The 27,766-nt window shown below is 35.0% G+C and overlaps 2 protein-coding genes and 2 long non-coding RNA genes across 18 annotated transcripts; 2 read left to right on the top strand and 2 right to left on the bottom strand.

Moving 5' to 3' along the window:
- Positions 1–264: 264 nt before the first annotated feature.
- On the bottom strand, positions 265–3,309 carry LOC124297022 (uncharacterized). The gene is made up of 2 exons (XR_006906507.1): positions 3,058–3,309; positions 265–1,233 (listed from the first exon to the last, which is right to left on the bottom strand). It is a non-coding gene; the product is annotated as an uncharacterized LOC124297022 (long non-coding RNA).
- On the top strand, positions 1,152–15,964 carry LOC124297018 (ATP-binding cassette sub-family C member 5-like). Of its 7 annotated transcripts, none has more exons than XM_046747575.1 (25): positions 1,152–1,346; positions 3,562–3,835; positions 4,652–4,792; positions 4,972–5,130; positions 5,468–5,615; positions 5,712–5,945; positions 6,028–6,201; positions 6,483–6,630; positions 7,148–7,296; positions 7,623–7,733; positions 10,025–10,135; positions 10,765–10,910; positions 11,039–11,500; positions 11,589–11,715; positions 11,798–11,952; positions 12,039–12,169; positions 12,290–12,471; positions 12,550–12,829; positions 13,034–13,187; positions 13,271–13,399; positions 13,558–13,834; positions 13,974–14,139; positions 14,585–14,768; positions 15,036–15,228; positions 15,316–15,963. In XM_046747575.1, exons 2-25 carry the CDS (start codon positions 3,762–3,764, stop codon positions 15,574–15,576), a joined length of 4,296 nt encoding a protein of 1,431 aa, XP_046603531.1. In that variant the 5' UTR covers positions 1,152–1,346; positions 3,562–3,761; the 3' UTR covers positions 15,577–15,963. The 7 variants fall into 7 exon arrangements, with proteins under 7 accessions (XP_046603531.1, XP_046603535.1, XP_046603530.1 ...); XM_046747579.1 differs by lacking the exon at positions 1,152–1,346 and adding an exon at positions 3,295–3,361 and having other exon boundaries at positions 12,757–12,829; positions 15,316–15,964; XM_046747574.1 differs by lacking the exon at positions 1,152–1,346 and adding an exon at positions 3,295–3,361.
- Positions 11,197–16,291, bottom strand: LOC124297021 (uncharacterized). Of its 5 annotated transcripts, none has more exons than XR_006906506.1 (5): positions 13,932–14,065; positions 13,512–13,778; positions 12,867–12,972; positions 12,083–12,177; positions 11,197–11,287 (listed from the first exon to the last, which is right to left on the bottom strand). It is a non-coding gene; the product is annotated as an uncharacterized LOC124297021 (long non-coding RNA). The 5 variants fall into 5 exon arrangements; XR_006906504.1 differs by lacking the exon at positions 11,197–11,287 and adding an exon at positions 16,129–16,291 and having other exon boundaries at positions 12,050–12,177; positions 13,932–14,124; XR_006906503.1 differs by lacking the exon at positions 11,197–11,287 and adding an exon at positions 15,304–15,372 and having other exon boundaries at positions 12,050–12,177; positions 13,932–14,124.
- Positions 16,002–27,746, top strand: LOC124297017 (sodium leak channel non-selective protein). 5 transcript variants are annotated; one of them, XM_046747568.1, is made up of 31 exons: positions 16,002–16,435; positions 16,938–16,982; positions 17,390–17,523; positions 17,598–17,783; positions 18,279–18,517; positions 18,701–18,975; positions 19,060–19,307; positions 19,471–19,692; positions 19,848–20,015; positions 20,082–20,273; positions 20,357–20,494; positions 20,581–20,787; positions 20,871–21,067; positions 21,186–21,308; positions 21,392–21,565; positions 21,670–21,849; positions 21,957–22,209; positions 22,273–22,440; positions 22,543–22,751; positions 22,880–23,000; positions 23,080–23,213; positions 23,304–23,469; positions 23,550–23,744; positions 23,827–24,044; positions 24,210–24,433; positions 24,553–24,689; positions 24,864–25,000; positions 25,076–25,232; positions 25,315–25,437; positions 25,718–25,892; positions 25,963–27,746. In XM_046747568.1, exons 3-31 carry the CDS (start codon positions 17,419–17,421, stop codon positions 26,139–26,141), a joined length of 5,250 nt encoding a protein of 1,749 aa, XP_046603524.1. In that variant the 5' UTR covers positions 16,002–16,435; positions 16,938–16,982; positions 17,390–17,418; the 3' UTR covers positions 26,142–27,746. The 5 variants fall into 5 exon arrangements, with proteins under 5 accessions (XP_046603524.1, XP_046603526.1, XP_046603523.1 ...); XM_046747570.1 differs by lacking the exon at positions 16,938–16,982 and having other exon boundaries at positions 18,294–18,517; XM_046747567.1 differs by lacking the exon at positions 16,938–16,982.
- The last annotated feature ends 20 nt before the right edge of the window (positions 27,747–27,766 follow it).

Here is a 27,766-nt window from a genome sequence, read left to right as displayed (position 1 = left end):
GTACATCATCTAACTAATTTGAATACAAACCTAACAGGTGTGATAATTGCAATTAGAGTTGAATTATGCGCAAATTCCATCCATCTTGACTACACGTTTAAGTTCGAATCACTCGAAAAGTCAAGGTACATCTTTCGAATACAAACGTTGCAAAGAAAAAATATTTCTGTATTTGGTAATGCATCGAAACAATTATTGACTGGTTTCTAAATTTTCTTAATTTTCTTTGTTTGATTTCGAGCATAACAGTTTGATAATTTCGAGTTTTTAAAATCGTATAAAAGATTTCGATCACAACTCATTGAAGTATGGATCAGTTAAAACAAGATTAAGAAGGTCAAGCACCAGAAATTGGACGACCATTAACTTCATAAAAATTCTCAATAAATAGGTATTAATTAATTTTTCACGTTAGCGTGTTGTTTACAATAATGAATTTTCCACGCAAGATGAGTGACATGAAAAAATAAAATTTTGCAAAATTTCTAATGACTCAATTTGTTCACTCACTTTGGATTATAAACAAAAAAACAGTCCACCACTTTCAGAATGTACAGATTTTCATTACGTAATGTAACAGGAGAGGCAATGTGAATTCAGGTAAGTTTCATAAAACGGAAAATTTATCATTGGTAGACAAGAATTTTTTGTACATAGCCTGTAAAGCACTCTCTCAAAATAGAATTAGTAACCCACCGGAAAATCTTCCAGCAATCAGATTCTTTTGTTTAGTGGTTATTCGAGCTTTTAAATAAATACTCTTGCTTTGGTAAATAATCATAAGATTATCATATGTAAAAGGGCTGATAAATAACTACAGCGATATCGTTTTGCGTGCGAACTTGTATTAACGTGCGTTCTGGTACATGTCCAGCAGCTGACTGGCAATGAGACATGTCCAGAAATTACATTTTGACGTCACTGAAAATTTTGCCTCCTGTGACGTCATCGATCGATAATCGTCGACGACGAAAATCGCTTAGCCAAATTCCTCAGTCCGGAAATAAACGCGCAGTAGAGAAGACGTACGAGAATCGCGCTCCGCAAATTTCGAGCACCGGATCCTCTACCTCCTGGATCCTGCGCTCTAGATCCTCTACTTCCTGAATTTCGACTTCGGGGACCTGCGCTTCACATTCCCTGCTTTCTAGATCCTTTATCTGCTGGATCTCGACTTTCAGAACATGATTGAAACTTAATCCTTGGCTTCCACATCTCTCTGGAATCACACCACTGCCACACTGGGGTCAAACTGACCATAAACTTATCCACTTACAAGTGATAATTAAGTATGATAAAAATTAAAATGTGGCAGTCAAGAATTGATCAAACTTTCCGACCGAAATGTAAGCAGTAATGGAATTAAATAAATCCGGAAGAAAAATATTAAATTACTAAGTGGTACTTGGCGGGCCTTTTTATAAAAATACCGTGAAGAATAAATCAAGTTCTATCATTATCGTTTCATGTATGCATCATGCCTTGAACGAGACACGCCAAGTTTCACATATTAATTAAAGTTTTTTATCGGATCGATATTAGTATTGATGACATTTATAATGTATTTGACGCAAGGTTTTTAAACCAGAAGTGGTTTTTGGGGAGACCTAATTATAAAATGTTTGTTGTTAAAATATACCAGCTCCGATCTTGGCGGAATTCAATTCGAAAAAAACAATTTCCTAACGACGTACAAGTAATGCAGATAAAGAAATATAGATAATGGCAATTTTGGATAAATAACTGCGCGTCGGGATTCAATTTTCCCATCATTTGTTTGAACAAGAAAGCGTCTCGTGCTTTCTATTTTAATGTAGGTAGGTATGCCACAATCTGTTTGTTGATACATTTTCCAGATTAATATAAATTCAAAATTTTTGACACCCTTACAAATTGAAAAAGGAGTACAGGCGTGTATATTTAAAATCCTGAAGTAATTCACATGCCTATAATAATTATTTTGAATACCAGCTGGATCGAATGCCAAACCTGCAATCAGAAGTTCAAAAGAAAGAATCCGATTTACGAATAAAATGTGCTAAAGAAATTATTACAAATTACTCATCATACGATTACAAAGTGCGATGTTTTGGTAATTGAAAAATCTCCGAACATATATGGTTGATCCATAAAATCATGGTTTGCCATCAAAATTTGCATGTATATACGAAAAATTCAACTGTTGTGCTAAACTTGAACGATACCTGAATTCAATTTCAAGCATCGCTTATACAAGTTATTTACATATACATAGAAAACCGTGTCTCGGTTTCATCATAAGGAATTGTCAATTAACAAACAATCGATACACCGAAATTTAAATTTAAAATAGTATTTCGATACGTTCGATGTTCTATACGTTTCCAATCACATGAAAACAAACCAACTTTGCTGCACATGAAAGTTGGGAAAAACTTTCCGACATGATTATAAGACGTTTAGATCATTCTCCCAAAAAGTGTATTTAGAGTACATTAGAGCAAGTTTTCTCCCAGCCTTCAATCCTAAGCGAGCTTAGCTCAACCGCAACAATCAACAACCGGCCAATATCTGGTTTTATTTATCGTTCCCTTATACTCCTAATCCGCTTCCTAATCCTGGCTAGTTTACAGTAAGTTCGTATAATTATGCCTGTTATTTGTAAAATTAAATTCTAAACCAACTACAGCGTGATTCTTCTAGGTTTGAATATAATTGAGCTGCTATTCGGATTACTCTAATTTTATTGTTAATAAATTGCATAACTCACCTATCGACAACAGTGCTAAAGTAAAGATTAACTACTTGCACATATTTCCGCAATGCTCTCTATGTTAGACTTACAGACCGCACAATTTGTCGCCAAGATTATTAATATTATCTCGTATCGAATGATAAATTTCGAAAATATGTAATATCACGGCTCTATTTGTCTCTTCGAAAAACGAGCAATTCACGCGCGGATCGTAAAAAAATTGCTCCTTGAAAATACACCTCAGTTTTAGAGGTGCGTCATTAATATTCAAAAAATTTGCAGGTACGTTGTGTGTACAAGGTTTATCATCGAATTATGCTTACCATAAAATTGTTCAATGGTGTTCAGTTGATCGCACCAAGCTTAAGCCATTCATGGTCAACTCCGTATATTAGTTACACATTTCTTCGCGATAAAAATAGTATCGGCGTAGATTTACGCCCCCAACACTCGCGTAACTGCACGTAAGTGATTTTTCACAACGACGCGTTGATAATTTTGCGATGAGAGCCTTCATCGCTATCTTATCGTTGATCGGGCGTCTGCCGGATACTTCCACATCTACTTACTCTATGTTCAAAGTGTTACTGATAAGTTGGACATACCTCGGTAATGCGGACAATCAAGGTAGGCGGCTTTGAAAGTGAAACAAGAATATATATGTATGTATGCATATATATATGTGTGTGTGTGAATCAATGGTGATAAGTAAAACAATCAACAGCTGGGTGACCAGGTCAATGACAAGTGTAGTGGAAAGAATGGAATAGTCTTTATAAAATAACGGTAGTTCATTATTATCTTATCGTGATTATTTTCAAATACAGCATTACGACTACAAAGAAGCGTAAGAACAAATGCGGGACAGATAAGCCGTGTACGGTCCATGATCCTCGATCCTCCCCTCTCCTCGATCGTTCAACCGATGTGCCTTTGTGACAGCTGCATGTTCTGCATTTACCATCGAGATCGAGCGCATAATGTGGATACTCCTTCTGACGTGAAGTTGAACTGTGATTAAAGCGAAATGGGACCTAATGGGAATCGTACGGGCGAAGAAACTGAGGGTCAAGATGCGATCGAACATCTTCAGGATCACGAGTAAGCGCCACTGCTTCAAAGTCGAATAGACGTTAATTCTTTACTATTCTCATTGGTGGACTCATCTTTTTCCGATTCAAAGATTGAGAAAACCACGATCGAGTCCGACATTGGCCGATATTCAACATTCGATATACGATAGAGTCGATCCTGCAGAACGCAAACTTTAATAAACAGCTGAATTTTTAATTAATTCAATGTATAGTTTCATCTTCTTTATATAAAGTTTTCACAGATTAATAACTTGTCGTTCAATATAGTTGATTAGAAAGTGTTTTGCACTGCGTACAAATAATCATTTTCGTTGAGTAGAATCCCATTTTTTCAGATGCACTCGAGTGAAAGCGACAATAAGTGAACGCCTCATACTCATAAAATATGCATACGTAGCACAGGTTTCATCACACCTACAATGTTATTAAGAAATAATCGCGCGACTCCTGCCCGAAACAAGTTAATCCAATAAATTACATTCGGTCTTTAGAGATAACACAAAAATATCAGTATAACGCAATAATAATTCTTTTAAACTGCTGTGGAGAAAATTACGTCCCAGTATGAACAATCGTATTTAGAATTATGTATTGAGTGGTAATGGAATTTTATGTACATAGACGAAGTTATTATCAATTTTTGAGTGTCGTAGTGTTTGGTAAAAATAATCCCCAAAGAAATGTTAACCGGTCGAAAACTCAAGTCAGATATGAGCCTGAAAAGTAGATCTGAGTAATTATTCTTACAACGTCTGTATATATTCTACCGTATAAGTCATATTAACAGCTTCAAAATAATTCATTTAATTGTTCCTTTGAATAGATCCAAGAATACTGAGATCGTGGAGAAAAATCTCAACCTGCAATCGATTGATCAGCATCTTTTCAAACATGTATCGGGAAGAGGACTTGTACGATATAAAAATGCCGCAAAAAATTTGATACCGATACGCAGGAAGAAAAAGTAATCGTTAAAACCTAAGTCAAAAAACATTATTTTTAGCATACCACAAATGACATATTTTTATGTAACTAATTATAGAATATTATAGAATCAATTCGTACTTATATGTATATTTTTTTATCCTACATTTGTTTTTGTAATCTCTATCTAATTCAATATTTCTCATTTTAATATTTCAGAGGAGAGAAAGTAAGATCGATAGATAGCGCCGGACTCTTTTCAATCATAAGTTATTCGTGGGTTTCGAAATTGATGTACAAGGCATATAGCAAAGGAATAAGTATAAACGAACTACCCGATGTATCTCCTTATGACACTTGCACTCACAACACAGAACGGTACTATTCTACAAGTTGTTCATAATATTTTTTATTAACTGCGAATAAAAACGAAAATCGAAACGATTAAAAGGAAATTGCAGCGAAATAATTATAGTGAATTCCGCTCTCATTAGCGTCATTTTGTCTTATCTGAGATAAGATTAATTTTACATGAACAATCTGTTCGTATTTTCTAACTTTGAAAAGATCGGTTGTTATGAAAATACACTTTGTCCGATAAATTAAAGAATAACGAAACATATCTTTAGAAATAAATCCGAGCTTTTCGCAATAAATTACTCCTGATAGTCGTGGGTTAACCGATCAATTTTGATAATTGAACACTTTCAATCAGATTGGAACTACTGTGGAATCAGGAATTGACCAAAATGGGTCCGGAGAAGGTTTCCTTAGGGAGAGTGGCCTGGCGATTTTGTCGAACAAGAATTTTGTTCTTCAGTATCGTGTATACCGGTAGTCTCATTTGCGGTTTTGCCACCTCTGTGAGTTCGCAATTTACAACGGTTTACTAATAGCAAGTAATACCGACGAAACGAAGGACTAATTCTTTAAACGTATAACACAATCTTAATTTCCAGACCTTGTTTATGCGAAAACTTATTGAATATGTACAATCAGAGAGGAGATCATACACGGAAGGTCTGAAATGGGCGTTCTTGTTAACCGCGACTGAATTCTCACGCGCATTACTTCTTCACTGGGCATGGGGACTGAGTTATAGAACAGCTTTGAGACTGAGATCCGCGTGTTGTGCATTATTATTCAAAAAAATTATTCGACTCAACTACTTGGGAGATAAAAGTATCGGACAGGTGATACGTGGTTGAATATAGTAATATCCCTACCTTTTTACACAGATTTATATTAGAAATGGCATATAATTGATTCCCACAGGTAATCAACATGTTCTCCAATGATTCCCAGAGAATATATGACGCCATCGTCTTCGGTCCAATGATTATTGCAGGTCCGATAACCACTGTGTGGGGAGTGTGCTACATTCTGTGGGTATTTAGTCCGATGGCGCTCCTTGGAATGATTACATTCCTCTTATTTTACCCTGTTCAGGTGGGATGTGATTAAAATTTCTCTTTTTACGTGGCGGCAGAAAAGCTTAGTGAAAATTAAACTCAATGAAACTCTATTTCTGTAAAAAGAAAAAAGATTTGAGTAGATAGAAGGCCTTGTTATTTTCTACACAAGGTCTTGGAAGGAAATTCTATTTTCAGTACTAGTAGCATAGTGTTTGAATGATCTTTAAGAAATATCATAGATAAATAATCACTTGGAAGTCTAGCATCTTGAAGCTTGCGGTAAAACTGATTAATGTAGATCTTTACTGTTTGCAGTATGCGATATCTTATTACACTGGATATCTTCGATCTAAGTCAGTGAACATTTCGGACTTCAGAGTAAGACTGACGAATGAGATACTGGAGTGCATAAAATTGATCAAAATGTATGCTTGGGAAAAACGTTTCAGCCAGGATCTCTTAGGTACTTTCATTTGAATAATTCAACAAGGTGACACAATGTCCGCAGTAACAAGCTGAGTAAACACCGATTAAGTAAATTGATCAGATTTTTTAAGTTATACGGCAGATCACTAATTATTTGAGTATGGATCTGACGGCAGATTCTGCAGTACAAGATCTGTTGAGGGACTTCAATAAATATTCAGCATTCTTTCGAGTAGATAGCATAGAATGAAGAACCTTGCGTATCACTGCAATAAATCGGCTCACAGGTGTGGCTGCAGAAATTGTGCAGATCGATGCAAAATTATGTATTAGAATCTTCATAAGATCTGCTAGCAAACGGCAACTTGAAAATAATTTCGCTGTATTAGATACAAAGTATCGATTGACAATTCGCTGGAGAAATTGTTACTCGGCGCCTTGACGATATTAATGTCTATACGCACTGAAACAGCTAGATATTAGATATTCCTACATTTTTAAAATAATTTACTAATTTTATCACAGCTGTAATTTTTCTTTTTTAATGTTTCCAGATGTAAGAAAAAAGGAACAGACACTGCTTCTGAAGACGGCTTGTTTACAGTGTTTAAGCATTTGTACGGTTCCGACTATACCAGTCATTTCTGCAATCATAAGTTTTCTTGCACACATTGCTGCTGGAAATAATATAACAGCAGCTCAGGTATGTATAAAGCGTTTCCACTCTAATGCGCATATTAAGCCTCCATTCGTTTGTAATCCGAATGGCAAGGTACATACGTCCGAATTTTTCCGCCACGAAAAGAAACATTTATTATTGGACGTTAATTTAACGAATTCAAATTGATTTGCGTCTCTGTACAATCGGCGCACTTGCAAATCATCGATTTAAAAAAAAAAATTCCAGTAACTTAACTCATACAGATCGTTTCCACCGTTTCATATTTCCAATTTCGGCAAACGTCTGTAAATTCAGAGTAAAATTGTAACATCGATGATTGATAATAAATAATTAAATGTGCGTTACAGGCATTCCCACTCTCCACATTTTTTGGAACTCAAATAAGACAAGCCTTGATGCGTCTTAGGGATGCGTCACAGACCATTGTTGAAAGTATGGTTGCCTTTCGCAGACTCAAGGTTTTCTAGAATGCTATCTTCTTGCGTTTATATTTCATTTCGCTTCTGTTTCAGTAAACACCCAAACAAGTTTAATTTGGCACCCCTAATCGCGGTATAATAGAATTTACTTTATGCAAATGTTACCCTTCTAAGTCTTTTACAGCACATTAAAGTCAATCGCTAATTTAGTGTTACTGATACGCTAATTTCCATACACTTATTCACACAGTCGGAAGCTTATAAAAACACTGCATCTGGCTGCACAACTTAATGCTTGAATAGTCCGGTACCAATAATTTAAAAAATCTATTGTTCTTATGCTCAAGTTTCTCCCTGATTACATACATCCAGCAGCGGTGCGATCTGAAGCAGAAAATGCGACACATGTTTATTGCTCAAACTTCTTTGTACCATGCCGACGGTTGTCTTTTAGTCGAATTATTTGAAAATGAGATTTGGAAGGGTAAAAGTAGATCATTAAATTTTTCATTAGTGTAGTGTAATTTACAAGGATCCCTAGGTCGACCCCTCCGATTTTTATCTGGTTCATATACCGGGATTTCGGTACGCATCCACGTAATTTTCCGGTATTCTGTAGTCCGTTGGAAACTAAGAGACACGTATTTTTTGTATCTGCTCTTAAACGATTCATAGGGTTGAAAACAACCCCCAAATATGGGTGCCTAACGGAGTGGCTTCTTGAAGCGATTGATTTATTTGAATAAAATCAACGCTGAAATGTTTCTATCGATGAACGAAACATTTCAGCGTTCCATTCATTGAAATGAAATATAGATGTATATCAATATGTGTATAGAGCTTTTTTTGGTAACGTCTTTCAAAATACGTCCGTTCTGAACTGCTTGGCAAAATACGTCTGTTTTTACAAGACCCGTCGATATATAAATTAGATCAAAATCGGAATTAGATCAAATGCTAGTGGTACCTAGATGGTCATTCATTGATTATTAAACGATGCAATGGGGTTCTTACAATTAGCTACACTCTATTACCCCTTTCTCATGTAAAAACGTTTGCCTCTTGCTTTGCGTAGTAGTTTTGAATTGTTTAAACAACTAATATAGTTACAACTAATATATTCATGATAATGTAGTCGATTAACTAATATGGTTATAACTAATCGTTATAGCTAATATAGTTATTCAACGTAGTGCATGATCATTAGCCTTTTAACGGTGAGGCTGGTCGATATATCGCAGTCAGGTTTGGGAGTTCAAATAAGAAATTCATTGAATTTATTTACAAATTTCATGTCTAATAAAAGGTCGATTTTGAAGTAAGATTCTCCACCGTTAAAAGATTAAGTGGGGGCTTACTCTGCAAGTGTATAATCTTATATAAGAAGTAATAACCATAGAAATTTGTCATTTTGTTTTTAATACCGTTGTACCAACCAAATAACGTACATAGTCAGAGAAAAAAAATATTAGGTGTGTGCGATTTTTTAAGTTTGAGGAAACACTATAAATCAAGATCAACAAATATCTTATACACTTGATTTCTAGAATTGTGCAATTGTACAAACACCAAATTTCAGACGAAAATACTCAAAATTGTAGAAATTATTCACTTTAAACGGATGAAATTAGTGCAAAATTATATACGTATATAAACAAGTTAAATAAGCAAAGAAACGATGATGGAATACGTTTTTCGTTTTCTCTTTATTACGAACAGTAGCAATAGGAATGGAAAAAATTATACATCCATCTATGCATAGATCTATTTCATACACAGGTAGAACACTAATTTTTAGTGTGGCCCTAGTGTGTAAAATCGAGCATTTCAGTTGTGCGCATGCGCCAGCATCGTTTCACCACACTGTTCGGAAACAGCACTTTACGCACACTGCACAGGAATCGAAAATGAACTAGCCGAGCAGCTGTTGAAAAAAAATATTTCATCACGGTTTTCTCGTAAATTTAATTTTTTCAATTTATTTTTGAAAAATTTCAATCTTTCAAAGTGAATAACATTTCCAATTTTCAGTATTTTTTGCTGATGTTTAGTTTATAAATTCAGTATATACCACTCTCGGATTTTCGATATCTCACTTTCCTCAAAGTTTTAGTGGCCAGAATCAAATTAAATTTTTTTTTGGGCTTCCGCGTTTGTTATTTCGTTGATCTAACAGTATTCAGAAAAAAATGGCAAGCTTCTAAAGCCATTACTTCTAACAGGTTCAATTGCAGCATGAGCGTTCACTCAATCATTGTCTCACGCACTGCTTCTAATGTTTCACGACATGAAATGGTTACTCATGTGTAGAAATTCAACAATTTTTCCAGGTATTTCCTTACATAACTCTTCTCGATTCGCGGCTTCGTTCATCGTTGACCACATTTGAATACGGAGTAGAATGTGTAATCACGACTGGCATTTCATTCAACAGAATAAAGGTCCATATTTTAGACTAATTTTCTAAAAAATTTGTATGGCTACGCATAGAAATGTGTTGATCGGAAAAGCAACACAACCGAGTCTCATAAAGATTCCAATGGGTTTTCAATTTGCCAGTCAGAACATGTGTAGGTTCGCACAATTCAATTCTGTAACTGACTGACAGTACAAATTTTTTCACGCTTCACTCGTATGTATCAAACATTTTGACATATTTCGTGTTCGCAGATCTGCCAGCTGAAGTACAGTGATCAATGTGTTTGTTGGTACTCTTCAATTTCTCACAGTATTAATAACTTCATTCGCTTACTACTTCAACGATTTTCAAAAACATTTTGGAATATTTACTGCCTATGTGCTTGGTTGTTTGCTTGGCTTATAGCATAACAATGTTAGATTAACCTGACGTAGAAATCATTTAGCACTACGTAGTTCAAAATTCGTAGGGACTTACGTTAGCTATTAGCTCTTCGATTCTTTTGTGCTGCATGAATTCATTTTAGTAGAAAATTCTTAATCACCCATAAACGAGCATGAGTAATCTACGTTTTACTAAAACTCTGAATGTTTGTCTATTGAGCGTAAGAAAAATGACGTTATTTGATAATTTCATAACATTGTTATCTAGAGTGTATTACTTTTGGAAGATGGTAGCATCTTGATTTCAAAGCCTATCCTAAAATCTCAGGCAGTTGCTATCAACCATGGAACATTTGCCTGTAACGCTTTCGACGCCGAAAGAGAAAGACGATCTCATGTGGCAGAAAAGGAACGGTAAGTCATCCGATTAAATGTTTATTATAAATATTATACAGGACGCAGGACTGTCACTCCATATACTGCCAATGTGTTCCTCGTGAAAATCTGTACTTATTTTCAAAATAAATTATTTCTTAATGCAGGCAGAATGACCTCAAGGATTCAAGAGATAAAAATGAGAATGAGAAACTGAGTACGCTCTTGCATGATGCTAGGTACATTGACGTGTTGTCTGACATAACATTCGAAGCTACAAAAGGCAAATTAATTGGTATCTGTGGGCACGTCGGTAGTGGAAAGTCTAGCCTCTTGCTCGCTGCTCTAGGACAACTTCGAATAGTAGAAGGCCAGGTGATGAGGGACGGCTCATGCGCCTATGTAAGTCAGCAAGCCTGGATTATAAATGCCACATTGCAAGAAAATATATTATTTGGAGCCCAGTTTGACCACAGTAGATACTTCAAGGCTATTTATGCATCGAACTTGAGTCAAGACATTGCTGAAATGCCCGGTGGGGATCAAACCGAAATCGGAGAGAAAGGAGTGAATTTATCCGGTGGTCAAAAACAGAGAGTTGCTCTGGCTAGAGCACTTTATGCCGATCGGTAATGATGGGTAGACATTTCGATTTTGAATCATTTCTGTGCTGCGACTGAAATTATCAATTGATTGACAAGAATCCACTTTCGACAGAGACATTTATTTTTTGGACGATCCGCTAAGTGCTGTTGACACACGTGTAGGAGCCCATATTTTTTATAAATTGATACGTGGGGCTTTGAAAGGAAAAACCGTACTCTTTGTTACACACCAAGTTCAGGTGAGTTTCTGATCAGATTGCACACGGTGCTTGAACTTTTATCAATTGTTCCTTTTCAAACACATTTCCCAATTCCTTCAAGTACTTGAATCATTGCGACGACATCTACATGATGCATGATGGCAGAATTATAGAACATGGTACACATGATGAGTTAATGAAACTGGGTAATGAATATGCTCTGATGGTTACAGCTATCTCAGCTAATGATGAAACTGATTTTGCTATGTCAATGGAGTAAGTTGTCAATTGGTATACATGCTTCTTCTTAAAATAGAGTAGCAACTGTATTCTTAGATTCTCAAGCAATTGCTTTCTTTTAGTGAAAAGATTGGGTCCAACTTACAATCAGTTGACAACAGCTTACCCGATAAGGAGAATGAAGTTAGTTCTCCGGGCACCGACACCAACACCGATACTGCCACAGAAAATGATGAGATATTGGGTACTCCAGGTGAATACCTAAAATCGTTTCTTCGATCAGTAAATTTATCATTCAAACCAGTCGTCGTCTAATATTTAATTACTCTGTCACCATGTATTTCGTTCATTTAATATTCATTCAAAAATTTAGTGCTAACTATTGCTGAGGATCTTCAGAAAGGAACTATAAAAGTAGATACGTATCACTCATACATTATGGCAGCTGGTGGATATTTTTTCAGTTGCATAGTAATTCTAGCATTCGCGATATCTGTTGGAAGCTCTGCTTTTAGTTCTTGGTGGCTCGCTTTGTGGATAAAAGCTGGCAACGGTGTAAGTATTATTTGTTTGTTATGCGTACAGATACTAGACAAGTATGGTTTTAACTTACGTTCGATATTTATTCCCTAGCTAAATACAACAGCCATGCACCATAATGCAACAACAGAGTTAAACAATATAAATGACAATCCAGACTTTTGGTATTATCAAGCAGTCTATAGTAGTACAATAGGACTGATGCTATTCACAAGTTTACTGCGTAGTTTAGTATTAACAAGAGCAACATTAAAAGCTTCCACAAAATTACACAACGATTTGTTTCAAAAAATAATTCAGTGTCCGATGAGATTTTTTGATACAACCCCAACTGGACGAATACAACACTTATTCAGCAGAGACATGGACGAAGGTTTGCTACTGTTTTCATATGTCATCAGGTACTTTACCTACTCGAAAGATGAATTTTCAATGTCAATAAATTTCATATGACCATCAATTCTTTCAACTTTCTTTCACTCGTGATTTCTTTATGCGTGAAGTCGTAGAAGTTTCCTGAAAATTCATCTATTATATCCTTTCGAATATATATGTAATAAAATGCTTTCATTTTCAGTTGATAACAGGCTTCCGATTAGCTTAACAAGTCTTATGCAGAATTTATTTGTAATATTTTTTGCTATACTGGTCATATGCTTGGTGCTGCCATGGTTCATTTTGCCTGTATGTATTTTGGCTATAGTCTACTACTTCGTCAGCAAAGTATTCCGGTGAGAATAATTTTGTGTCAAATTGCATTACATCTGCAATCACTTAATACAGGGTATGAGAAGTTTTTTTGAAATTTATTTAGAGTAGCAGCTAGAGATCTGAAACGCATGGAAAACAAGTCACGTGCGCCAATTATCAGTTACGTTACAGCCACAGTTCAAGGACTTAGTACAATACACGCCTTTGAAAAAGAAACTGAATTTCTGACAAAGTAAGAACACTGTGGAACCTTTATCTTATAGACTTCCGAAATATATAAATGATAATCTTAGCATCATTTTCAGTTTCTATATCCTTAACAATAAGTGCTGTTTATCACTTACATCACTCGAGCTCGGGACGTCTATATATGATTTTTGTTCTCTACAGGTTCAATTGCATGTTTGATGAAAATAGCCAGTGTATGTTCATGTGTTCGATAGCCATGAGGTGGCTTGCAGTGAGAGTCGACTGTTTATCAGCAACAGTAATAGCAATAACTGCATTCTTGGTAATAGCTTTACAAGGCGAACTTCCACCAGCCTTAGCTGGTCTTGCTCTTTCATATGCAGCACACATCTCGGGTGTATTTCAATACACTATAAGATTAGCTTCAGAAACAGAAGTTAAATTCATCAGTGTTGAAAGAATAAATCACTATCTCAGAGTAAGTATTTCATAATTAAGTATAGAGATCAGATATGTTATAACATCCAGTGTTAATCGAAAAGGTTTTGGCGAGTACTTTAACGCAAGCTTCGAACCTTATTACCCATTAGTTTATATCCAATTGCATACTTTCGTAGACATTAGTAGGCGAGGGTAACATCAGTCAACGAATCCTTCAACCACCATCAGGTTGGCCAGTGGCAGCAAGTATAAAATTCCAAAATGTAAGCATGGCGTACGGAGAAGAGGCTCCCGTTATCCTGAAGAATGTTTCGTTCAATGTCGATGCTGGAGAAAAGATTGGTAAGTTCTGTAATTTATTTTGATACTTGCCTTTTTGACGAATTTTTTCAACACCCTTAAAAGAAAGCTAACAGGTGTTTATGAATAACATTTGAATAAGTATATAAGTACTTTCGATTTAAAGTAATGTTTGAAACTGTATGCTAATGTACGAAATCTAGATTTCGATACTAATTACCATGCTCCGAACATTGAATAACGACACACATCACGCGAATAGCACGCTTTAGAAGTGAGTTGCAACTTTTGAGACCTTCTTGCTACTTTTAATAATTTTCATTGCAAAATTGAATGTGTGGAACATTGTTTTGGGGGTGTAAATCAATTTTAATAGATGTTATGCATGAGGGGAGATTTACCTATTTGTCGGAACAAAGTCAATTTATGAGCTCAAACCCAATCTGCAAGTAATTATTTTTCAAAATTTGCCACTTTGAAATTATAGGCATTGTCGGGAGGACAGGATCAGGGAAGAGTTCCCTTACAGCAGCCTTATTCAGGCTAGTCGAGTTGACGGAGGGAAAAATAGAAATAGACAATGTTGATATATCAGAAATAAACCTCGGTCAGTTAAGAACAAAACTTTCGATCATCCCACAGGACCCAATACTGTTTAACGGAAGTATAAGGTATGTGTCCTTTGCGATTCAAAATACATGCAACTCGTTGTTGTGTAGTAAAACACACAGAAAAAGAGAGCATCATACATGTATACTGCGAGTAGTATAGGCAGACATTTAGACATCAGTTCTCAGCTATCTCTTTCAGTTTGTAAATAAGGTACGAGTGCGTGTTCCATTATTATGAGAGTGCAGGGCTTGGAACATTGTACTAATGTTTACGTCAACGAAACCTACTCAACTTGCTTCTATGATGCACTGGACTTAAACTTTCAGATCGAATCTGGATCCATTCAAACGTTACACAGATTCAGAAATATGGCGAGCGCTTGAAAAAACCAAACTGAAGAATAGAGTACAATCGATAAATGGTCATCTTGACGCATCTGTTGGGTATGGAGGAGACAATTTAAGCGTCGGTGAAAGGCAGCTGCTTTGTTTATCAAGAGCATTGCTCAGGGAGTCTAAGGTTTGTTGCTTAACTGGATATACAAGAAAATTCAACATCTTTGTGCATCGATGTACTTTAAAACTGAAGATATACCATTTATTTTAGATACTTGTTATGGATGAAGCAACTGCCGCTGTAGATCCAGAAACTGAGATTGCTGTTCAGACTACAATTCAACAGGAGTTTTCTTTCTGCACAATACTGATCATAGCACACAGGCTACAAACTGTTTTGTTCCTTGACCGAGTCCTCGTTATGAACAGTGGCAAAATATTAGAATTTGATAAGCCATATAATCTTCTTAAAGACCCAAATTCCGAATTTTCTAAAATGATAGCAGGTGCTAATACAGTAGAAAACAAATGAAGAGCTATTTTTTTTTGCAATAGCTTATGGCAGTATTAGACACAATTACATCCACATACAGCATAAATTTCCAAGTTATGTCTAGTAATCGAATTGTATCTGAATCCGTTGAAACATGCTTGAAATGAGAACAAACTTCAACCACCAAAGATTCAAGAATTACTACTCTATTTACCACTCATGGCAGGGAAATATATTCTCAGTTGCATAACTATTTACAAATGTTGTACAATTAGTATTATAGAAATGAACAATTGAGCAGAAATACTACAATAAAAAAATACGTGTTCAAAATGATTTAATCATTTTCAACGATTCCAGCATTACCGGTTTAGTAATTTCTAATTGTATTTTATTGTTTTATTTTATCCTTAAATAAATAAGTTAAGATAAATCAAAGTTTCTTAATTTTTTCATACTAAATTCCAAATTTGTGTCTTCTTTTATTGTTTCCGTATTTGGTCTATTTTTTTCATATCTGTAAGTATTATATGTTATGTTTCAAGTATGTAAATGAAACAAATCAATATAACAGTTACTGTAGCTACGTACAGTCAAGTTCATATTACAATTCGTCACCTAATGTTGCATGTCTCAACAAATTTCTTTAGTAAAAAGAAATCGCGTATAAACTGCAACTTAGCGTTTCTAATATTGATTTTCAAATTGGTGCTGACTGCTCATGCCCAGCATCCCAGCTGGCTGTACCTGCCCTACAAAATGATCACCATGCCACTACCTTGTTATTATTAAAATGTTTATTAATCGTTGAGTTTTGTTGTTATTTTATACAAAATGTAGTTTATACGAATTGCCGTGAAGGCAGAGTTTATTGGTTGACCAAATTGTTACAAGAACGGTAAGACTTTGATTATATTGAACGAGTTGTGAAAGAACAAATGCATTCTTATACCCCATAATTATCTTTTTATACCCAAAACTGTGTACAATTTTTTAATATTCACAATTTGTTCACTTCCTTCTATCTTGGTAAAAAAAACTACAATTATTTCAAATCTACTGAAATTACTAACTGTCACTTTCATCACTTAACGAGACTCAACTAATGATCTTGATCAACAGTTGCACCCAGTTCGAAATGATTTATTGAACTGTATTTGAGCTTTATTAAAATATTCTATATAATCATATTGCAAAAACTAGTAAAAACCCTCCTTAACAAGATCAACTTATCTCTGGTTTACCGTATAAGAAGCATATTGACCATTCAATTTCATTGAAAAATGTTTCATATCTACACATCTTATACTATCAAACTCGTTCTAAATGTGTAGATTAAGCAGAGCTAGATATTAGAAAGAAATATGTCAGACCGCTTATGTTTTCAAAATAATTTTCAGCTAGTGTTTTGACAATACATAATAGCGGTGAAATTAGAACGTCACGTGAGTATGGGAGTTAAATCATTGTGTTTGAAAGCTGGATGTTAATATGCTTGTGTATGTGTCTATTTACATTTTACCTTAATAATATATGTCGACACACATTCATTCGTCATTAGATTACAAACTGATCGATACTGCATTTGAGAAATAATTCTGACTGTACCTGAATGTCGTTATTTTAACTAATAGTTAAATTCCAAATCATTCTTCAACCTATTGGCCATAGATCAATCATCATTTTTTATGTGATTAAGTGTCCACTAGTAAAGTGTCAAGTATCAGAGACTGATTGTCTGATCTACTAACATCCACGCACCTAATAATAAATGGGCAGAGTGTTGAATGTTGTTTATCAAGTTATGGTGGCGTTGTAATGCATCCAAATAATTTAAACATTTGTTTTTTAGGCTTCACCATTGCGAATATAATACCTATTATGATGTTGGGGAGGAAGCAGAGCCTCAAAGGAGAGCCTGTTCTGGCAGATTACGGTCCAGAAGAGTGTCTGAACGAAAGTGCAGATATCGAATGGGTCAACAAAGTGAGAACAATATATGAGAAAGTATAAAAGAATGATGGAATTAAAGTGACAATGTTTCTTATTTTGCTTTGTAGCTATGGGTTCGCAGGCTGATGAGGCTTTGCGCTCTAGTATCGCTAGCCTCTGTCTGCCTTAACACACCAAAAACTTTCGAGAGGGTACCTCCACTGCAGTATGTCACCTTTGTGTGCGATTTGGTTGTCACATTTCTATTCACTGCCGAGATGATTGCCAAGATGCACATTCGTGGCATACTGAAGGTCAGAACAACTGTGAGAACTATTTTTATTACTAATATGTGTCGTTTTGTGCTTCCCTGTTGTTGATAAAAAAAAGTTATTAAATATATCTTATGCACTAATTCGTAAAAAACCTCGTTATGTTCAGCCAAGCAATATAGTTATGCTGCCAGCTTTTAGCCTTGAAATAGCTTAATAATGAAAGTCAATCTCCACGATATATGTTAAATTATCAAAAACTATAAAACCCTGCAATTTTCTTTATTGTTCAAAAATATGTTAAAAGATTTACTTTTGTTGGCTAACTGACAACACAATTTCAATAGAACGCATCGCTTGTAATTGTTGAATGATTATTGATCTGAAAAGTAGTTCTAACAAAGTATTGATGCTGGTAAAAAAGTATGTACTGCATATTTGTCAGAGCTATACCTCGAAATAAATAACTTCAGTTAGCATTAGAAAACTTGGTGATTTCAGACGTTCCATAGTTGCAATAGCAGAATATGTTCTCAGTCTAGTTCATTTCAGGGTGAAGTGCCTTACTTGAAAGATCATTGGTGCCAGTTCGATGCGAGTATGGTATTCTTTTTATGGCTCTCTGTCATCCTGCAAATGTTTGAGATGCTAGGTCTTGTCTTGCGATTCAGTTATGCATCCATCTTGAGAGCACCGAGGCCACTGATTATGATTCGCTTTCTTCGTGTCTTCCTCAAGTTCTCTATGCCAAAATCAAGAATAAATCAAATTTTCAAGTAAGAACGTATTATAGATATAATCATGTAATTATAACATATCACTATAGTTTCATGTGAGAATGTAGTGGAGTTCAATGACTTAGATTTTCTAGTACAGAGAAAATAACATGCCGATAAATATATAGATTTTTGATACTTTGTCACATGTGATATACTTATACATGGAATATTCATTTTCAGACGATCAAGCCAACAAATTTACAATGTAACGTTGTTCTTCCTTTTCTTTATGTCTCTTTACGGATTACTGGGAGTGCAATTTTTTGGGGAGCTAAAAAATCACTGTGTTCTGAACACAACAGACTCAAATCATATTACGATAAATAGCTTAGCAATTCCAGACACTTTTTGTTCTACGGATCCAGAATCTGGGTATCAGTGTCCTGAGGGTATGAAGTGTATGAAATTAGAACTATCCAGGTATATTATGGGTTTCAATGGATTTGACGAGTTCGGTGAGTGTGAAATAAAAGTATGCATTTATCAAAATTAACAAGTCACTATCAAAAATTAGGTATGATCGAATCTGCTTATTTTAGCGACTAGTATTTTCACCGTCTATCAAGCGGCGTCTCAAGAAGGATGGGTTTTCATCATGTACCGAGCTATTGATAGTCTGCCAGGTTGGAGAGCAGCCTTCTACTTCAGCACTATGATCTTTTTCCTAGCATGGCTTGTGAAAAACGTTTTCATAGCCGTAATAACTGAAACGTTTAATGAAATTCGGGTCCAATTTCAACAAATGTGGGGTGTCAGAGGACATATTAGTGGGAGTTCTGCATCGCAGGTGAATTTAAAACTAACACTTTCTCTAGCATGAAGTTGTTTTATCCAAAATTCGTATACCCAGTCAATGTAATGCATTTTTCAACCATTTTAACTGTGGAATAGAGAGTTTGTTTTCATTTTTTTCGATTCAGTCTCAACAGATTAGTTCAATGCAATTTCAGATTTTAACCGGTGACGACAATGGCTGGAAACTTATAACTTTGGATGACAATAAACACGCTGGTTTAGCATCACCATTTTGTCATGCAGTACTGCGATCCCCGCAATTCCGTATGGTTGTAATGTGTGCTATTCTGGCGAACGGCATTACCACTGCAACGATGAACTTTAAGCATGATGAAAGACCAAGACATACTTACTATGACAACTATTATTATGCAGAAGTCAGTAACTTCTTATTTTCAAGACAGCTTTAAAATATTACTCAAAACAAATTAATACCAGCAATCAAAAAGTTTTGAAAAATCAACATATGTCACAATTTTATTCTGTATATTAGTTCTATCAGTACGTGTATACGTGAAATTTATTACTGCAGATTGTTTTTACGATATTTTTGGACCTCGAAACTCTGTTCAAAATCTGGTGTCTGGGATTCCGAGGTTATTACCGGCATTCAATTCATAAATTTGAATTGCTATTAGCAATTGGGACTACTTTCCACGTTATACCACTTTTTTACTTATCTGGATTCACGTATTTTCAGGTAAAAACCATTCTACTTCCCAAGTTTTAACTTGACCAAATGTTACGACACGTGTGACATTTTCAGGTGCTACGTGTATTCAGACTTATTAAGGCTTCCCCAATGCTGGAAGACTTTGTCTACAAGATATTTGGCCCTGGTAAAAAACTCGGTAGTCTAATCATCTTCACTATGTGCCTGCTAGTCATATCATCCAGTATTTCGATGCAGTTGTTTTGTTATCTATGCGATTTCACGAAATTTGAGAGTTTTCCCGAGGTGAGGTAACTTTGGACTACTACAACATTGATTTCCGCAAAAAAACTATAGAAACTGTAATAGTATCTATACTTTATTTACAGGCGTTTATGTCCATGTTCCAAATTTTGACACAAGAGGCTTGGGTCGAAGTTATGGATGAAACAATGCTACGCACTCATGAAACAATGGCTCCATTTGTTGCAGTATATTTTATTCTGTACCACTTGTTTGTCACGCTGGTAATAATGACCATCTGATTAACTTTCATTCGTTACTAATTTTATGTACAGGGTAAAAAGTTTCTTCACTAAAAACCTTTTTTCAGATAGTCTTGAGTTTATTCGTCGCAGTCATTTTGGATAATTTAGAACTAGACGAAGACATAAAGAAACTGAAACAGTTGAAATTTAGAGAACAAAGTGCTGAGATAAAGGAAACACTTCCATTCAGATTGCGGATATTTGAAAGATTTCCAGATAGTCCACAAATGACTTGTTTGCACAAAGTGCCATCAGATTTCAATCTTCCAAAGGTATATACGTCTCTGCAATGGGACTGACATATAAGATTGAAAAACTCAAGGAATTAAAAAATTATTATTATTGCATTTATTAGGTAAGAGAAAGTTTTATGAGGCAGTTTATATTTGAAGTGGAAGATGATGAAAACGAAGGGGTCAAGAAAGTAAATGAAACATTTGATTCCAAAATGGTATACCGCAAGCAGAGGCCTGTCAAGATATTGAATAACCCACCAAAAGTGAGAAATATCGTAACAAATTTACGAAAAGCTGCAATCACCTACATCATTAAGTAAGAGTCTACAAAATTTATAGACTACTTTGCAAATTTGAATTAAACAAGACATCTTATTTCATGTGCATAGAACATTAGACAGAATTTTTCAAACAAATCTTGATTTGTTTCACAGTGATTCTAATAATCAAAGATTGATGTTGGGGGATTCAGCAATGATTCCAGTACCAGGAAAAACTCTACTTAAACCACAAGGCACCGTCAGCAGCGCAAAACAGTTACGAATAGATCAAAAAAAGTGAGTCATTCAAGACTTTTCAAAAAAAAAATTATTACTCTGTGGCACAGTGAAACAGTAGTTAGGTCACGTTTTTGATACAGGTCGATTCGAAGAAGTGTTCGAAGCGGATCAATAAAGTTAAAACAAACCTATGAACACCTAATGGAAAACGGCGATATTGGAGCAATAAATAGAGTCAGTTCGTCCAGAAGCAGGCCGCACGACTTAGATATCAAATTGTTACAGGCCAAAAGACAACAAGCGGAAATGCGGAGGTACGATATCCAGCTAATTGCAAAGTTCTCATACCTCTCTGGTCATTTTATATCCTAGTACTTACATCTCCATAAGTTTATACATTTTCATAAAATTTTCCAAGAAATCAACGTGAGGATGACTTGAGAGAGAACCACCCTTTTTTTGATACTCCATTGTTTGCTGTGCCACGTGAGAGCAAATTCAGGAAAATATGTCAGCTGCTTGTTTACGCTAGATATGATGCACGCTTGAAAGACCCACTAACTGGAAAAGAAAGAAAAGTGCAATATAAAAGCCTGCAGTAAGTAGATGCGAAAACGTTGATTAAATTTTTTTGAACAATAACGAATTCAATTCAAAATATAGAATCGTGACTCCCACTACTTAAGCATATGTTTTTATTTACAGTAACTTTCTGGGCCTTGTAACGTACCTAGATTGGGTAATGATATGCGCAACAACATTGTCTTGCTTATCCATGATGTTTGAGACACCTAAGTATCGAGTGATGGAAGTTCCAGCCCTTCAAATAGCAGAATATGGCTTTGTAATATTTATGAGCTTTGAACTAGCATTAAAAATACTTGCTGATGGTCTTTTTTTCACTCCAAAAGCTTATATCAAGGACGTAGCTTCTGTATTGGACGTGTTTATATACGTGGTAAGCTTGTACATAATATTCATTATCGTATTCCATTGTACAAAAAGTATTCTTCCTCCACAGGTGAGCTTGGTCTTTCTTTGCTGGATGCCAAAAAGTGTTCCTCCTAATTCTGGTGCACAACTACTGATGATATTGCGCTGTGTTCGGCCTTTGAGAATATTCACATTAGTTCCCCATATGAGAAAAGTTGTGTATGAGTTGTGCAGAGGCTTCAAAGAAATTTTACTGGTTAGTAGCTTATGAAATAATTTTTTTAAGAAATGTGGTCAGCATTCCAGTCATCTTTAAACAGTAATTATATGCACATAAAAACACAAAATCTACTTCAAGGTATCTACGTTGCTGATCTTACTAATGTTTGTCTTCGCAAGCTATGGTGTGCAATTATATGGCGGTCGATTAGCTCGCTGCAATGATCCAACAATTTTGAGAAGAGAGGATTGTGTTGGTGTTTTCATGAGAAGAGTTTTTGTAACTAAAATGAAACTGCAGCCAGGAGATAACGAAAGCTATCCTTCTATACTGGTTCCTCGAGTTTGGTGAGCTCCATTTTCCAATCAAACTTTACACGTAGTCTATTTGGCTATTTCACTCCAAGACTCATTTGACTGAAGCAAAGGCCACAATTCTACATTTTTCTACTCAATTCAAAACTTATTACTTCCAGGGCGAATCCAAGGAGATTTAATTTTGACAATATTGGCGATGCCATGCTTGCGCTCTTTGAAGTACTCTCATTCAAAGGCTGGCTAGACGTTCGTGACGTTTTGATAAAAGCACTTGGACCAGTGAGTATCGTTCCTCTTACTCAAGTTGTTCATTCACATTTCAACAACGTTACAGTATTTCAATTCTATCATGTTTCAGGTTCATGCCATTTACATACACATATATATATTTCTTGGATGCATGATTGGACTGACTTTATTTGTCGGCGTTGTCATCGCTAATTACTCTGAGAACAAGGGTACAGCGTTATTGACTGTTGATCAAAGACGTTGGTAAGGATTTGCAGAGAAATATCAGTTACTGCAAATGTTCAATTTCATACAATATTGAATAACTGTGTTGAAATAATTGTACTACATTAGGTGTGACTTGAAGAAAAGATTGAAAATCGCTCAGCCACTGCATCTCCCTCCTAGGCCTGATGGAAAGAAGTTCCGAGCATTCATTTATGACATTACACAAAATATTTATTTCAAGAGGTTTATTGCTGTAATGGTGCTTATAAACAGCGGATTACTCTGTGTTTCTGTAAGTGTAACAATTTAGAATTGTTTTGGTTTTTGGTGAAGACGCATCAGTTTATCCACAATCAAATGCTTAATTTTTAGTGGAGAAGTGAAGAGGAACACACAGAACCGTTAGCGACAGTGTCAACGATACTAACATTAGTATTTCTAGTCGAAGTTGTAATGAAAAATATAGCATTTACTCCCCGTGGTTATTGGCAATCTAGACGAAACAGATACGACCTGTTGGTCACGGTTGTCGGAGTAATTTGGATAATTATTCACTGGATGATCAAAGTAAGGAAATCAGGCGAAATAGAATTTGAACGTTTCACAGCTATTGTATCCTCATTGACATACAAATGAATTTCAATTTTAGAATGATTTGTCGTACTTCATCGGATTTATGGTCGTGATATTAAGATTTTTTACGATCACTGGAAAGCACACTACATTAAAAATGCTGATGTTGACCGTTGGTGTGTCAGTCTGCAAAAGCTTCTTCATCATATTCGGCATGTTTCTGCTTGTATTTTTTTATGCTCTTGCAGGAACTATTATTTTTGGAACAGTTAAGTACGGCGAAGGAATTGGAAGGTCAGTGCAGGCATTGTTACCTCGAAGTTACGGAGGATAGGAATAAAATTTTCTAAATTGAAATCAAGAAGTATTCCTCCTACTTCCTCAGTGAAACGTATCCGATTCTCTTCTTTTTTGATACAATGAGGGGGCAGTATCTAATTGACCATAAATGATTTTCAGACGTGCCAATTTCGAATCTCCTGTAACCGGTGTTGCAATGCTGTTTCGAATAGTAACAGGAGAAGATTGGAATAAAATTATGCATGATTGCATGATTCAACCACCATATTGTACACCAGCTGCGAATTATTGGGAAACTGACTGTGGAAATTTTCATGCCTCGCTTATTTACTTTTGCACATTCTATGTGATAATAACGTATATTGTTCTGAACTTACTAGTGGGTATGTAGATATTATTATATTTTATTCTAAAGTCATTTTACCTTCACTGTTCTGTAAGTCCAAAAATTGAAAAACTTCAAATTATTTAAATTTACCCACTAAATCTCAATTACTTTTAGCTATCATCATGGAAAACTTCTCACTCTTCTATTCAAATGAAGAAGATGCATTACTGTCCTATGCAGACATCAGAAATTTCCAAAATACATGGAATGTTGTAGACATCCATCAAAGAGGTGTTATTCCAGTTAGGAGGGTAAACAATGATCAATGTTCCTTTATCCAATACTGATTGTACTAATTTTCAACGAAATTGCAAGAACCATTCCATCAGTCCAGAATTCATGCACAGCACACTTAAAGATATTTCGTCCTTACAAAGTTGCGATTGTCAATTGAAAGATCTCTCTGATTATAATATTCATTTCAGGTTAAATTTATTTTACGATTGTTAAAAGGAAGATTGGAAACTGACCCACAGAAGGATAGGCTCTTGTTCAAGTACATGTGCTACGAATTAGAGAGGTTGCACAATGGAGAAGATGTAACGTTCCACGATGTGATAAAGTAGGCTCTGACTTACACAACGATTTATCGATACATATAAATTATTTACAAATAATTAATTATTTCTATTATCAGTATGCTGTCATACCGGTCAGTCGATATCAGAAAGGCTCTTCAATTGGAGGAACTTTTGGCACGTGAGGAATTTGAGTATATAATAGAAGAGGAAGTTGCAAAGCAAACGATACGAACCTGGTTGGAAGGATGTTTGAAAAAAATAAGAGCAGTTGGGGTAAATACGACTTCATTATAAATAACGAAACAAATATGATTTGCAAATTACGAGCAAATTGGAAAATGATAATTCGTTTCAGAAACAACAAAACAGTTTGCTTGCTGGTTTAAGGGCCACCAATGATGCACTAATGTCACTACAGGATCATGTTGAAGAAAAAAAAGAGAATACCGTGGATAGAGATGATGAGGCTGAAACGAAGGTTCGGACAATATTCAGTACAGTTCTAAATTACAGTAGAGAATTATTAGAGTCTAAATATGAGGAGTTATTTTGGACTTTGATGAACATGCCCATTTTTCTCTGATTTGCCTCACTGTGGGTAAATCTGTACTCTTGGTGCAAGTACTATTCATTATAATAATCGAGAATAGAATGGAATCATGTGGGAGAAAATTTCACTTCGACAATATGAACACAAATAGCATTTAGCTGTACTTACATAAAGTGGCAAAAACAAACTGACATCCACGTTTTTTTAGGATGGTGACGGACTTAGGCATAGGAGTAAAAAACCAGTAGTACTTCCAAGGTCTGATAGTATTGGCAGTGGTTCTGGACGGAAATATCTTGCCCCAATGTTATCTGATCCTGCGACTGTAAGAACTGATAAAGATAAGATTGCTGCAGCGAAAAAACGAAACAATAGACCACCGTGTAAGTAGACTATAAAAATGAAAGTTTTGCTGAAAAGTGTGAATTCCGTATAACATTTCCGATATTTCAGCTGTGGCAAAAAATAATTTGCCACATGTCACTGAAGGACTTGAGCAAAATCGACAACCAAAAGATGTACAAAACAACAAAGCTATGATGCCTAAGGTATCAAGCATAATGGTAGAAGTACGAGACTGGTGGCATGAACAAGTCGCATACAGTACGCAGTCAAGCGACGAAGAATACTGACAGTTCATTGCATTATTCATCTTGCACTTACAAATTTCATTTATTTCAAAGACTCCAAAATGTTCTTTAACAGATAGTAGGCTTTATGCGGACATTTTTTAGTTCTGGGAATTGTTGAAAATCTCAACTATTGTCTGACTTTCAACTAATTAGAGAAGTAAATTCACTGGTGAGGGTGAGTGATAGCTAATTGATGCAGATTCATAAGAATACTGATAAATGAAAGTTGTTCAACATAACAAGTAAGCGTCGATTACATTGAGATAATCCAAAAATTGAATTAATAATTTACTCCAGTACAGATAAATCTCACTTTAGAATTGACACATGTATAATTAAATATAATATTAATAATAATTAGGTAAACAATTTTATACGAAACGTTAGTAATAAAATAAAATAATAGGTCAGTGAAAGGATAAGATTGAAAGGGCAACTGTTAGTACAATGAGCAAAGGATACGATTCGAAGAAATTATTAAGCGATGGAAACGATCCGGCTCCTATTACGAGTTTAAGGCATTATCATGTGTTACTTAATACGTTGATTAGATATTATTGATGTTATTGTTGATAGTCGATTGGATACGAATTTGTAAGCAAATTAATTATCGTTTAAAAAAAAAGTCCTACCCATCTATACCCTTCATGTAGGAATATAGCTAAGGCACAGTTATTCCCTTAGGAATATTTTATTCCAACAGGCAATCGATTCCCCAGGAAAATGTGGAAGTAATCAAAGTTTCCTAGAGCTTTTACTTTTTTCCAAGCTTGTAATTAAACCCAGATTACCAGAGCACATGAAAATTAGATTTGAACCTAGCAGAAGTATCTACCAAACTCTTAGTATCACTTTGAAAACTCAAAGCATTTTTATGTTTAATAATAGTAGTATTATTTGAGCCTCTGTTATTCCTACTTGATCGCACACCTTCATTTACTACATTGGAACGAATTATCATTTCATGTTTTGAAAACAGGGAACTTTGATTGTGTTTCATCAATTTCGATATAATTGCCTGTTGAGATCATGCTACCTGATACAGAAGGGGCTAAACATATTTCAATTCGTACCGGGTAGTTAATCAAGGTTAATGAATAAAACAAAACCAGTAAAACGATGTAAACATTACATATACGTGATAATCTGGTAAATAAATCAAATGGTTTGGGTATGAATAAACTTTGGGAAAAGTCTTGTGTAACAGAAAGAAGTTTCGGAATGCAATGGGGGTAGAAAATACATAATTAGATAATATTGGATTAGTGCATATTATAAAAATATTCATATAATAGCTAAAAACGATTGTATGAGCTTGAAATTCAATGAGATACAGTAAGAGTATTGTATCCCTACACTATAGGTTAATTTTATATAAATATATATATATATATATATATATGTGTGTGTGTGTGTGTATATATATATATATATGTATATAATATACATACGTAAATTAAAAAATATATTTACATGAAAATGGAATATGTAGAGATTTAAAGTATGTTCATGTTATTGTGATAAATGTTGATCATTGTTGCCTAGTTTATGTGCCAATGTGTTGTATTATGAAATTATACATAGAGCTGATCAATGTTACTGTAATTTCCAATCCCTTTTTTTTA

Source organism: Neodiprion virginianus, chromosome 2 (genome assembly GCF_021901495.1).
Source record: "Neodiprion virginianus isolate iyNeoVirg1 chromosome 2, iyNeoVirg1.1, whole genome shotgun sequence".
Taxonomy (NCBI): domain Eukaryota; kingdom Metazoa; phylum Arthropoda; class Insecta; order Hymenoptera; family Diprionidae; genus Neodiprion; species Neodiprion virginianus.
Note: the sequence above shows the minus strand (reverse complement) of the source record. Positions and strands in the feature narration are given on the sequence as shown.

Excerpts from the sequence above, each read along its gene's own strand:
- LOC124297018 (XM_046747575.1), top strand. The coding sequence starts at position 3,762 with ATGGGACCTAATGGGAATCGTACGGGCGAAGAAACTGAGGGTCAAGAT. Across the intron at positions 7,734-10,024 it reads TTGCCTTTCGCAGACTCAAG|GTATTTCCTTACATAACTCT; the intron begins GTTTTCTAGAAT and ends CAATTTTTCCAG. Across the intron at positions 12,472-12,549 it reads GGATAAAAGCTGGCAACGGT|CTAAATACAACAGCCATGCA; the intron begins GTAAGTATTATT and ends TTTATTCCCTAG.
- LOC124297017 (XM_046747567.1), top strand. The coding sequence starts at position 17,419 with ATGATGTTGGGGAGGAAGCAGAGCCTCAAAGGAGAGCCTGTTCTGGCA. Across the intron at positions 22,210-22,272 it reads TGGACGTGTTTATATACGTG|GTGAGCTTGGTCTTTCTTTG; the intron begins GTAAGCTTGTAC and ends CTTCCTCCACAG. Across the intron at positions 25,438-25,717 it reads ATGATGAGGCTGAAACGAAG|GATGGTGACGGACTTAGGCA; the intron begins GTTCGGACAATA and ends ACGTTTTTTTAG.